Genomic DNA, 13195 nt, shown 5'->3' with positions numbered 1-13195 from the left:
AGCTGCAGACCTTGCTCAGAAGGTCAGAGTTTGTGTAATAGAGTTGCTCTCTCCAGAACCTAAGATACTGTTTCTGCCAAGCAATGCATTTCCAACGCATAAGCTGACAAGGAGATGCCTGCTTCTCTCCCTTTTGTTTAACAGCCATGAAGTGGCTGATCTGCTGACCTCACTACACGACCTCCTTGCCTTTTGCCTCTCTTGTTCCAGCAATAATCTCTCAGGCCTTCTGAGCAGTCATTCTGTATCATGGAAGCCCAAGCCAATCTAAATGCATTGATGGAGGATCATGGTAAGAGGTCAATTTGCCAATGGAAGTCACACTGTGGGGGGGAATTTTTGCCACATTCAGGCCTCTTATGGTCTTTCCTGTTAAAAGTGAATCATTCTTTGGATGATTCACAGAAGCCGAGACAATCTCCTTTACTGCTTGTTTACATGTTTCTGGCTGACATCTTGCACCATGGTTGGTGTTTTTGGTTTGTTGTTTTTTGAGGTCCATCACTCTTTTCATCCCTGTGTCATCTTAAGATAGATCAACTATTCTCTCTGCTAGGCTCCAAGATAATCACTTACTGTGTCAAGCTCATGAAGTAGCATGAGTGTCCAGTAATGCAAAATCCTTGGAGAGCATTAAGACATTCACCACAATCTTGCATTCTTGATTAAAACATTTTTTATATGGATGGACCAGAATGATTTGAGCCTGGTCCATGTCAAAGATTGCAACAATACTTAATACTCCACTTCCATTCAATAAATACTGTCAAAGTAAAGCTTACACTCAACTTCAGACAGTTGTCCTCTGTTTGTGCTGTGTTTATTACGTGTGAGTAATTTGTATGCCTTAGGAGAACTCTCATCTCAGCAAACCTTGTTGAAGTTCTGGGTAGTTCAGAACAAATGCAGCTATTGGTTGCATTTTTTTACTTATCTTGATAGTACTTATCTTGCTTCCTTGTATCTATGTAATTTCTGTAAGACACAGTAGTACTGAGGGAGCTCTGAAAGGTGTGATAGTCCTGAAATTTCTTTTAAGTAGTGTGTCTTGTATTCTGCCTACCATCCCTGGTACTGGAAAAGAAAGTCCTACTGTGATATCGATTAAATGAAATCGTGCCTAGGCTTCTGTGGCTGTTCCAGAGGTAGAGCTATTGCCTGGCACTGTATTCATCTCCAGCAATCTGCACGTTGCTTTTTTACCAGTCAACATTGCCACTGTTGGCCTGCTTCATTGATATGTCAGCTTGAGACTGCTGGGGCAGTGATGCGGAGAAACACACTGAACTCTGCTAAACATCATATACTGGATTTAGCTGCCAGAACCCTACCAGAATGAGAGAGCAGTGCTACAACTGATGTTGACTTGATGCAGCAAATACCATTCATTCTTTCCAACAGCCAGTGGGGGTGCTGCTGTCAATAGCTCTTGCAGTAAGGTCCACACTTCTATTTTGCTTGATGTTCCCACATCAGACTTATTAACTAAACAAGGTAACAACCACTTGGATGCCATGATCAGTTTTCAGGCCTTATTTCTTAGCGGAAAGTTTGTTACAGATTTTTCTTCTTGCAGGAAATGTGGGTTAACTAAATCGGTGAGCACAGTTGTTAATTTGCAATCCAAATAGGATTTACTACTAAAAATAATGACTGGCATGGTTTAGGGTGAGACTTGCAGACTGTGTGATGAAGAATCAGGTACTACAATGGTAGTGAGACTTTGTTCTCAAGAAATTTTTAACATTGCTGGTTTCTTAACCAGCACTTCACATCTATTCCTGCTCTAGTCGAGTTAGGGATGTTTTAAGTGGCTGCTATAATTTGTCAGATTACAGGAGCTGGGGCTTCCTCTTGTCTGACCTCTGGAGCCCAGCTGGTATGTCCCAAAGGGCTCGGGTTTTGCTCTTCTGAAGCCCATGGATGTGGCTGCTGCTTTCTTCCTTGAGATCCAACCAGTCATACACAGACACACACCGTACTGACGGCTGATTATATAGATTGCTATGCACCATGTGCTGTCTTCAACACCCGCATAAAACACTGTCAGAACTTGCATAAAACATAAGTATAGACAGCCAAGTCTCCTTCCTTCTCTTCAGCTATCAGGCTTGAACTTCATTAGTGAAAGTATGTACTCCCTTCTGCAGCCTCACAACTCCATGCATGTTTATAAGCCCCTCAACCATCCATCCAAGGCTTGCTGTGTCTAATGCTCTGTCCTGTGTTCCATGAATCTCATACTCCCCAGCTGTTTGCACAGCAGCAAACAGCAGATGTACACATGCCTCTGTGCATGGTTCCCTCAAATACCAGCATGGGCTCTTGCCCTGGCAAGTATCCCTGCCTGGGCTGCCTGGGTGCTGGCTAGACCAGCTTGAAGGTTGCTAGTGAATTACAGCCCCGCACACCAGCTGTGCAGGGTTGGGGAAATGCAAACCTTCTGGCCCAGCCCAGCAACTGGCACCCAGCCACACAGACCTTACAGCCTGTGACTCCCACTCCAGTTGCTGGTGCTGAGAGACCCTTATTCTGTTTTTCTCATCCCCTTTCTCCCCTGTAGCTGGTAAGCTGTGTACCATGTAGGTACACACATGTATATGTAAGCTGTGACCATGAAGCCTGTGATACATGGTCTTATTTCAGTAGCTGAAGTAGACCTACTCATTTGCTCCAGTTGCTGGCACCTTCACCTTCTGTCAGACTACAGTTGCTGGCCCAGAATTCATGCACACTGGTCCCCCCACAGTAGCTCCAGATATGTGCTCTTTTCACCTACAGATGTGCTCCTAGGATCTGTAGTTGCCCTTCCAGCTAATGATGTTGAGCCCCTCCTTCTCTCTAGTTTCAGCTTCATCCCTTTGCTGCTCCAGTTGCTAGACCTGAATGGACTCATGCCTGCCTCCAGTTGCAGACATACAGTTCCTAGAGAATGCGTGCGCGTGGGCTTGAGAGTGAGATGCACAGAGTAGTTAGAATTTAATAAAATAGGATACATTGGTGAGCATGTGCAGACTGACAACCTCTTATGCAACTGGCCCTTTTGCTACCCTTTTCTGTTGCTGCACGTCTGTTCCCTTTCTCCTAAATGTTCCTTGATAAGCATTGCATAGCTGCACAGGCCTTCCTTGAATATCCTCAATCTTTGTGTTCCTCTTGTTTCCCACTTACTAGAAGTCACAACATCCAGACTGCACCTCTACAAAGCTATGCCTGGAGTTTCTTAATAGCCTATCAGTTAGGAACTGGAGACTTTCGGTCTTTGTCGCTGTCTCAGTTGTCCCTTGTCTATCAGGTTTATGGCTCTACTTGTTTATTGTTTCACATTTTACTTATTCCCCCTACTTCTTTGCTTGTTCCTCTCAGTTTACTTATCCCTTTACATTGAATGGTCTCTGATTGGATAACCTTAATGAAGCAGTTTTTCCTTTATCTCCTTTTCCACAAAAACACATTATTTTGGATTTGAGCTGATCACTAGTGCTGAACTTTTTCTACTCTTAAGTGTTTATGAAATTAAATCTGGTTTTTTTCTTTTTTTAATTGCAAACAGGTACATGGCTCCTGAAGTTCTAGATGATTCGATAAATATGAAACATTTCGAGTCATTCAAACGAGCAGACATCTATGCAATGGGATTAGTGTTTTGGGAAATAGCTCGGCGGTGTTCAATTGGCGGTACGTGGCAACTTTACAAAATGGGTCATATTAAGGAATTAGAAGTAACTTAAACTTTTTCAGGTTCTGAAAACAGTTTGCTCAAAAAACAGTGCAAAGTAATAGCCAGTATATCTCGGACTTTCTAATTGTTAATCCTGTAAATGATAACTGGTCTATTCAACCTCTTTCTAGACTGACGAACCATACTTGTTGAAGAAAATAGGAAATATTCTTTTCTGTGTTAATTTTTTCTCTAAACATTTACATAGAGGGGAAAAAGGGGTAAAGTTTAATAGTCTTGTGAGCGAGGGGCAAATGCCACTAGACCTAGCTATAATGTGTTCAGATAACATCTGTACCTTATTTCAAATGAAGCATACTGTTATAAACCATGTGCTCTGAAGAAGCGTGCTTTTAGTATAGCATATGAAAGACTTGATGTAGCTTATCTCTCTTCCAATTTTTATAAATTTTGGATCCTTAAAGGGTAATGTAAACACTCCTAAGGTATGGTTAAGGATTTTTGTTTATTTATTTCTCAGTCGTTGTGATGTAATTTTTAAAAATGAAAACCAAAACCTGGTAGAGTACTGATAATGAACACAGTAAAAAATGAAGAATATGTCATCTGGTGTTAGCTAAAATTAAGCTATTTTCAACCTATTACAGGAATCCATGAAGATTACCAGTTGCCGTACTATGACCTCGTTCCTTCAGACCCTTCTGTTGAAGAAATGAGGAAAGTTGTCTGCGAACAGAAGTTAAGGCCCAATATTCCAAACAGATGGCAGAGCTGTGAGGTATTAACTAACCTTGCTAAAGCTGCTTTAATGGACACTAGAGCTTTTAGTGATGTCAGTGGCTTAAAATGCTTATTGTTGAAGGGAGAAGAGCTGCTTCTAGGAGAACTTAATTAATTTCATTCTAATCATTATGGCTTTATTAAAAGCATTGTTCCTTGGTTATACATTAGTATATTATGTATATTAAATGTAATTTCATAGAAGTCAATAGCTAACTCTGCATGGAGGATTCTAGGATCCTTTCCTGTGAAGCATAGGTGATGCTAATATAAATTAGATCTAGTCTGAACTACATTATGCAGGAAGCATCATTGCAAATAAATTATACGGTGTCTGTCTGGCATTGAGTCAGTGTCCTTCATAGTAGGCTGCACGATGCTGTGTTTTGGTTTTGTGACCAAAATAGTCTGATAGCACACTGATGGTTTAGCTGTTGCTGAACGGTGCTTGCACAGCTTCAAGCATTCTCTGTTTCTCACCTAGGCTGGCAGTGGACAAGAGCATGAGGGAGCAGAGGCGGGACAGCTGACCCGAACTGGTCAGAGAGAATATTGTATAGCATTGCTCTGGGAGCCCAGCGAGGGCTACCTGCAGTGCGTTCTGACTCACAGCTTGGGGGAACAGCTGCAGTGGGCTACAGGAGCAGGGAGGCACTGATAGGAATGAGGTGCTTTGGACAGAGGAGGGAACCTGGGCTGTGGCATGTGTGGAACGAATGCACAGCTGAGATAAGAGTTGGGCAAGGGTGCACAGGAAGGAGAGAAAGGTGATGAATGCACCAACAAACTGTGAGACGGGAAGTTATTGGGATTTAAATGACTAATGTAATACAGCTTTCATGGTATTTTAGAATGTAGAGCTGTTACTTTATTTCATCTGCCATATTTGTTATTTGCTTTGTTACAAATAACACATAGAAGCATTCAGATTTCAAAGAATGGATGCTTGAAGGATAAAAAGACTCCATAACTTTTTAGAATCCTTACAGAGTTTCAATTTGAGGAAGACAGCTCATAAACTTAATTGCTGTGCATTGAAATAACTCCTTAGCTGCAGGTACAATAAAAAATAGTGTATTTTTGTCTGATGTGAAAATTCAGAAAACAGGTACAGACAAGCTACTAATATTTCATTAAAATATTTTTTTTCATGGGCCAAAAGTCTAGTGAAAAATATCAGGTTTGCTCTACAGTGTTTAGAGAGTTTTACTTTTCTGTAAATAAAGTAAGAATTTTTTTTTTTTAAACAGCATACTGTCCCATGCAGCTGTAGTACTAGTAGTGGACTTCAGAAATGCCTGAAGAGGCTAAGACAGAGCAGCAGTTACATGGGCTACACTGGAACAGCAGTGCATATAATGACTTGTGTTTCCTTCCCAGGCATTACGAGTGATGGCAAAAATTATGCGGGAATGCTGGTACGCCAACGGAGCCGCTCGGCTGACAGCTTTGCGCATTAAGAAAACATTATCACAACTTAGTCAACAGGAGGGGATAAAGATGTAATCCTGGATTTGCTACCGAAGAACACTGTAAAAATCCCTATCTGCACCAGAGTGACGTTTTAAGAAGGTTAATTGTTCTACCTCACTGGGGGAACAGAAGGATATTGCTGCCTTTTAGTACTTCATAGGAACGTCGCTTATTAGGATTTTTGTGGATGTGCTAAACAGTTGTGTTGGGTCTTTCTGTGCACTATGAACCTCTTTTCCAGGTTACTTACAAAACATCATGTACTCTAGTTTCATTAATCTATAATTTTTTATTTGGGAAGTTGATAGCTGGTCTTTGCTAGTGAACTGTGCTAAAAGTAGGAGGTCACTTCTAAAATGAAACTGGTTCAGTATATTGTTCTACAGTGCATTGATGGCTCTTAAAGCAACTTTATTCCTGCCCGGTACATTGACTATTCTGAACCACTGTCTCGATTCCTTGATTCAGATTGTGAATGTACTATTGGAGTATATACCTTGCTAGCTATTAAGGTAGTGTATCTTTTGGACTCTTACCTTGACTTACAAATTGACCTCATTCAGTTGTGGGAACATAACTTATGCAACTATACTTTATACATAATTCCTGGGCTTTTTCCACTTTTTCAGAACATTACATTGCCTTCAAAATAGATTGTATTACACCAGTAAGTGCCACTTTTGAGTCTTTTAATGCAAATTAGTAGGGACGTACAAAGCCTATGGTACTTTTGGTTTCAAGTTGAAAATTGTTCCTTTGCCTAGCTAAGATCTAACTCTCACTCATTGCAACAGTGAGTACATAATTCATGGAATATCTTAATTTTACCAAAATCTGACTATTGAAACCACTGTAGGAGTTTTAAATAGTGTAAGCTAGTAAATTCACTGTCATATTTTGTAATTGCCAAGTTATGAGTCATAATTACATAGAAAATTTTTTTATCAAGTGGTACTTCTAAAATGCTTGAAGTACCTATCTACTTCAGAAAAGTAGAAAGAGTAAAATGTTAAGGGAGATTTTGCTTCATTAAATAAGTATGAAAAGCACATTTTCTGTGCAGTTCTCCTGGGTCTTAAGGCTCAAAGAACAATATTTGCAATTACACAAGGATTAAGCGCACCCATAATTATAGAAAGGTTATTTGGGCTTTTGTACTAGAAAAGTCAAAGCTGCTTATAAATTTTATGTGCATGTATGTTGTGTGTGCCTCATACACAAAGTGGTGAGCTAGAGAAGGTGGTGAGCTGCAGGTCTTTGGATACAAATGCCAGGGGATTCTAGCAATCCTCTTCATAGTTAGAAGAACAAAGCTTATGGTGGCTTGTGTTGTCATAAGAACGCAGAAGAATATGCATGGCTTTAGTCAAGATTTCCCTGAGTTTTTAAGGGTATCATAAGATTTTCACAAACTTGTTTGGAAATCGAATTACTTCCTGCCCAAATGTACAACAAAGACCTGCTGTTACCAGGATATTTTTTAATTGCAATTTTAGGGAGAGTCTGGTTGATCTTTGGTTTCTTTAACGTCCAAAACAGTAGTATTTCAGTTTGTAAATATGCCTGGTAATTAATATGCCTAACCTGCCACTCTCCAGAACACATCAATACCCATCCCATTACGCAACACACATGCCAACCTTTAGCTTAGCTTCCTTTTCATCCCTCAGCATAGAACCCACTGAGAGTTTCTCACCAAGATGGTGGCAGTGGCAGGGTGGTTGCTGGCAGCAGCACAATCGAGGTTCTGTTCCGTGGCCTGTGATGTGTGGCAGCTAAAGCAGGAGGAGGAATGGGGCCCAGGAAGAGGAGGCTACATAGGTGATGCAAGCCTTACCCAAGAAAAGCCTTAACACTTAATTTTTGTTCCACATTCTTACTGCTTGCTTGGAGATAGGTTTAAATGATGTCAGAATTACAGATCCTTGGAGGTTGAACTGCAAATAATGAAATGCTTTTTTCAACCACAAAATGGATGAGTTTATTCATACTGGAAGACAGTATCCAGGAGAAAAGGGAAAAATAAGAGAAGCTCTTAGAAACCGCTTAGGCTTAAACATAGGTACAGCTGTCATGCTTATGTTTGTTTAGCATTATCTGACAAGTCAGGCTTATGTGCTTCAGGCCTCTGTCAATGAAAGCTGGACTAAAAAATACTTCATGTAGGTATTTGAAGTAAGCTATGCCTTTATGCACTTGGACAGTTGTGCACCACAGAGTTTTTCAATTATGACTGTTCAAAAAAAATGTTTGAATATAATGTAACTCCCAAGCCTACCTACTTGGCAGCCTCTCTAGCAAGTTCTGTGTATCTGTAGAGATACTTGAAGAAAATGGGTCATCATGAAAATAGGTCAGGATTTCCAAGCTAATTTCAAAGGCTTCCAAGTTAGCAATTTAATTTTTTATTTTGTAACTTTGTTACATTTCAAATTTTCATAGGTGTCCTGGGGTCCTATCATAGATACAAATGGTACAGCTCCTACTTCAGAACTATCAGGCTACTGGAGCGCCTCAGCTGTCCATAGTAATTTTGATGGTAACAGGAGAGCTTGCAGTATAATTCATCAAATAATTTTTAGTGGCTTTTTTAGCACCCACAAAACCTTATCAGCATAACATTTAATTTCCTAAAATATAAGGAACAGTTCTGTTGCATTTTAAAGAGGATGTATGGCAGATGAACAGCATCATGGCACACAGATGATTGTGTCAACAATATAAATGTGTTATATTGTCTCAACCACCTGCAAATCTTCATTCTCCTGAATTGCTAGCAACTGTTCTTATTTTGTTCAAAACTTAGCTCTGTAATAGAAGCTTGCAAAAGCAGAACACAGAAGGATGCTTGATACAGTGTATGACATAAGGAATAGTGTTTTAGAACAACCTTATCATTCTTATTGGGCTGCAGAACAGGAAAATTCTGAATAGAGCTATATGTATCCTCAGTTCTGACACCACAACTTCAAGCTTTGTTCTTCTTTTCCATTATATGAACTGAACACCTTTTACAAAGGCTGTGTCTGTATATATTATGTAACTTTAAATGTTACCTGTGTAAGATCATATCTTATATATATGGACACAGGTACACATAAGTATTTTTTAAATTAAGATTGTAATATCACCAGATCTGCTCTTGGAAATCCAGGGGGACCAAAATATTTTAGCATTCAAAATATTAATTTTGTATCATTTCAAGTATATACCAAAACAGTTTCTGATTAATACTGATGCAAATGTTTATTGTAAATATTACATACATTATACATTCACTTAATTTTTGTGGATTTAATCAACTTTACATTTTAGTAGCATTGAAGCCTCAGTTTGGTTTACAGACTTGTGACCAGATGGATATGGACATGGAGAACAAGGAGCACTGGAAATGGTCTGATGCTGAAAAGCCTGAAATGTCATTTTTGAAATGCTGGAATTCTTCAGGGACCTTCCAACCTTAAAAGCTGGAATTCTGGGATGTTTCTCAAGCAGACTTTCCAAGTATGACACACTGTCACCCTCCAATGGTTCTGCTTGTAGTCCTAAGAAAGACTTTGTATATAGGTAAAGACGTTGGGATTGACTATATGGGGACATGAAGGTGTCAAATGAAGTAAGAGGCTATTTTATTTTTTCAGTAATGGCTCTGAGTGTGACTGCCATGAAATTCACCTTTTAGTTAGTTCCTTGTTTATATTGTGCCATTGAAATGATTGCAAGGTGTTAATCATTTTGTTTAAAAAACAAACAAACAAAAAAACCCCTTCACCATATCGGTTGCTTTAAACTCAAATTACCTCTTAAAAGACCAAGGTACATTTACCTCATGTGTATATAATGTTTAATATTTTTCAGAATGTTCTCCAGGTTTGTAGTTTCGTGTTTCTAGAAATATGGGTATTACTAAATTTACAACTTCAGTGGTACTAAGTGTAATATCTGGTGCCCCAAAACACTTTAATTTTCAGTATTTTATTGTATTAGCAAGTTTGCTGCTTTGTCACTGTAGCACCTGCCCTTACATAGCTGTGTGGATACTGCCTTGTAAATTTTACTTTTTGGATGATTTGAAGATCCTGTACAGATGAGTGTCACTTTTTTAAACCTTACCAAAATGTGCATTTCCCTTACATTTCTGAAAATATGTATTGTATTTGTAGAGTATACATTTCAATGGATTGTAAATAGGACAGTAGAAGAGTGGATGCTTATGTTAAGTGCTAACACTACAGTAGAGAGATTAAAGCAGTGAAAATAAATAACTTTTTTCAAAATGCGCGAGTTGTCTTTCAGAACTAGAAGTTGCAGGAAGATATGGATTTGTGTGTGATGTTCCTACCTGCTAAAATGTGGGTTTACTGTGAATTCATTTCTCAGAAGGAATTTCTTCTAGTACAAAAATGCTAAAGAGATTTGCTACTGCCGAGGCAATCCACCTCATCTGTGCACATAATGACAAAGTGCCTGCTCTTCCTTGCCTCCTATAGTAATGTTGGTATAAGAACCTTGCTGGTGTCTCTCATCTCCTGGACAAAACCAGTAATGACAAATTGTGTCCTCTCTACTTTTATATTTGCATAGAAATAACAGAGCTGCTGAGGATTTTAGACTACTTCAGCAGCTCAGCACCTCAGTGCATCCCAGAACAGCAAGTAAAATGAGCTTGTGTTGGAGTGGATTGTTTCTGTGCAAAACTCAGTTTCAGGCTGGTGCTACATTTCTGAAGGGAAGTGGAGATTTAGACACAACAAAAATAGGACATCTTGCCCTTGCGTAAGTTTTGGCTCAGACAGAATTGCCAAAATTACTTTCTCCAGCAAACTTTCTCCGCAATCAGAAGCCATAAGGTGTCCAGAGAAAGCCTATGGCTATGTCAAAACACTGCCTTCCTTTCAAATGCTTTTACAGGAGCTGTGATTATTTGGCTGAGAACACATCCCTCTCCCATGAGTGGCTAAAGGAAGGCCTTTGCTACCATGGTAAGCAAACAAAACTCAGTACAATCCTGAATCCCTCTACTGTATTTACTAGTAGAGGAAATGTGTGGCCTGGAACTAGCATAGTGATGTTGCTGTCTCCCAAAATTCATTTTCGTTAAGTAGTTTTCTCTGTTTCGTGCTTTGAGGGCCTGAGTCTAACAAATGAAAATTCATAAACAACAACGATTACCACAAGTAACTTAAATGGGAGGGTGTTTTAGGATCACTTTAGAGGAGACACTGAATTCAGGAGATCTGCATGCTGATTTGGATTGCAAGTCAGCATAAAGAGTGGCAGAATTTCAGCTGGCTCTTTTGCCTGGTATAATTTTTTTTTTAATTTTTAAAGCATGGGACTGTTGAAAGGGGTTCTTTTTAACACCCACTGCAGCCAAGCAATGAATATTTTCTGTAGGTGCAGCATAACTAAAGAGTATATGAACAAACCACTTCTATGCAGTACCAAGTAAGTACTGCAACTTTCCTTTTATCAATTTTTGTGGCATTGGTAACTGATGTACAGGGAGGTACCCAGTAATTGTAGTATAGCGTAAGGGTGGTCCTGGCAGAAAATAGATTCCTTTTAAATAGGAAATCAGAAATTCCAAATTTCTCACTCAGTGCTCTTACTAGCTTTCTTTATCTATCCAGCCAAGCCATAACGTTTCAGCTGGAACTAGCAGTGTTCCTTGTTTTGCTGATGAAGAATTACTGCAAACTCCCTTACTGACATGAGGGGCTGCTGTTTTGAGTCTCATAGATCTATCTTGGAGTGGCTAGAATTGTTCCCAAGCCTTCCAGGCTGGAAAAAATGATACGTTGGCACAGCATTTCCTTTGTCAACTTGACTGGGCTGCAAATAAAATCCAGTAGTGCTCAAGAAACCCACACCCTTAAGTCTTCCTCAGAGTTTCTTGAAAATAAGATTTAAATCCCCAGTCTCTGAGATGAAATGGTACCTGAAATCATTACCTCTATTTATTGTGGTATTATATTAAATATCTAAAAGCCTAGAAAGCAGAGGCAATAAGTAACAGTCTTAAGATGTTGTAAAACAAGAGTTGGTGATAAATTCCAAGTTGGCTGAGTTTCAATAGCTTATCTATTGCTCTGGACATCCCCAGATGCTAATTTGCATTCATGCATTTTTCCCATTCCCTTATGCTGTGGGCGTGGGAAACGTGTGTAGTTCTAGTGTTCGAACTCTTAATTAGTATAGTAATGGGGTAAAAATGGCAAGAATTCTGTGATACCATGGTTGCTGTCTGATTCTTACGTGTTTCCAAAGAGTGGAATCAGGCTGTGCTTTCTTTCGTTATTGCCCTCCTGTGGCTTGGACTCTCTGACCTACATCTCCTTCCATGAAGAGAGTTTTCTGTCGCTGTTACCTGAAGGGTCAGTGAGATTCAGTTCCTGAACCTCTTTGGACAATTCTCCATGAAAGTGAGCTACCTTTTTCTTACCTTTGTTCAGGAAACTGCTTTGCTGTGGTTTTTTTTTTTTGCAAAGGTAACTCTTTCCCACACTAGATGTTAGAAGGCTTTAAATTTTTATATCGGGAGACATTAGACCTTACAGAGATCCTAATTTCCATCTATCGAGGTCTGAAAGGCCCATGGACTGTTGGTCTCTTCACTCCAATAATATTGTCAAATTGCTAATTTCCATCTCTTGCAAAGCCTCCTTGTGCTGAGGCTCACATGATCACAGGCGTGCAGCCTCCTGAGCCTCGTATCATTGCTGGTACAGTAGGTAAGCACAGCCCTTTCTCTAAACACTCTGAACAGCACTGAACTTCTCCCTCACTGAAGACACCGAAAACCTACCTGGACACCTTCCTGTGTAACCTGCTCTAGGAGACCCTGCCTTGGCAGGGGGGTTGGGCTAAGAGATCTTCAGGGGTCCCTTTCAACCCCAACAATTCTGTGATTCTGTGTACTTCAAGAAGGAGAAGGGAATAGTGCAAAGAAAAATATATTACAGCATTCCTTTTTTAACTTCTCCAGGCTGTGTTGTCAGTATGTACAGTAAGCTCACAGCTTCTCTCCTAAAGCCCAACTCTTCTGGTTCCTCAGTGAAGAGGATGCTTGAGAAGGAGAGGTGGATGTTTTGCTGCCTTTACTATTGCTGCAGTTGCAGGAGGCTTGAAGTACAATACTGAGGAAACTCACGTGGTAAAATTTACCTGAAAGCTTGTATACAGATAATCTCAGTGTAACTCTACAAATGGTTAAGACATTTTAAAGAAAAGTTCCAGGAAAGAAACCTGTCTCTGTCC

At 39.7% G+C, this 13195-nt stretch overlaps 1 protein-coding gene across 1 annotated transcript in view; it reads left to right on the top strand.

The window, feature by feature from the left end:
• TGFBR1 (transforming growth factor beta receptor 1) overlaps positions 1-10214 on the top strand; it is a 34957-nt gene extending 24743 nt beyond the window's left edge. Inside the window, exons 7-9 of the mRNA XM_039548946.1 lie at positions 3554-3678; positions 4330-4460; positions 5843-10214. Of these exons, the coding sequence (XP_039404880.1) occupies positions 3554-3678; positions 4330-4460; positions 5843-5968 (382 nt within the window). The 3' untranslated portion in view covers positions 5969-10214. The remainder of the gene's footprint in view (positions 1-3553; positions 3679-4329; positions 4461-5842) is intronic.
• The last annotated feature ends 2981 nt before the right edge of the window (positions 10215-13195 follow it).

The sequence above is a fragment of the Corvus cornix genome, chromosome 2 (assembly GCF_000738735.6).
Source record: "Corvus cornix cornix isolate S_Up_H32 chromosome 2, ASM73873v5, whole genome shotgun sequence".
NCBI lineage: Eukaryota > Metazoa > Chordata > Aves > Passeriformes > Corvidae > Corvus > Corvus cornix.
This window is presented reverse-complemented; position numbering and strand designations above follow the sequence as displayed.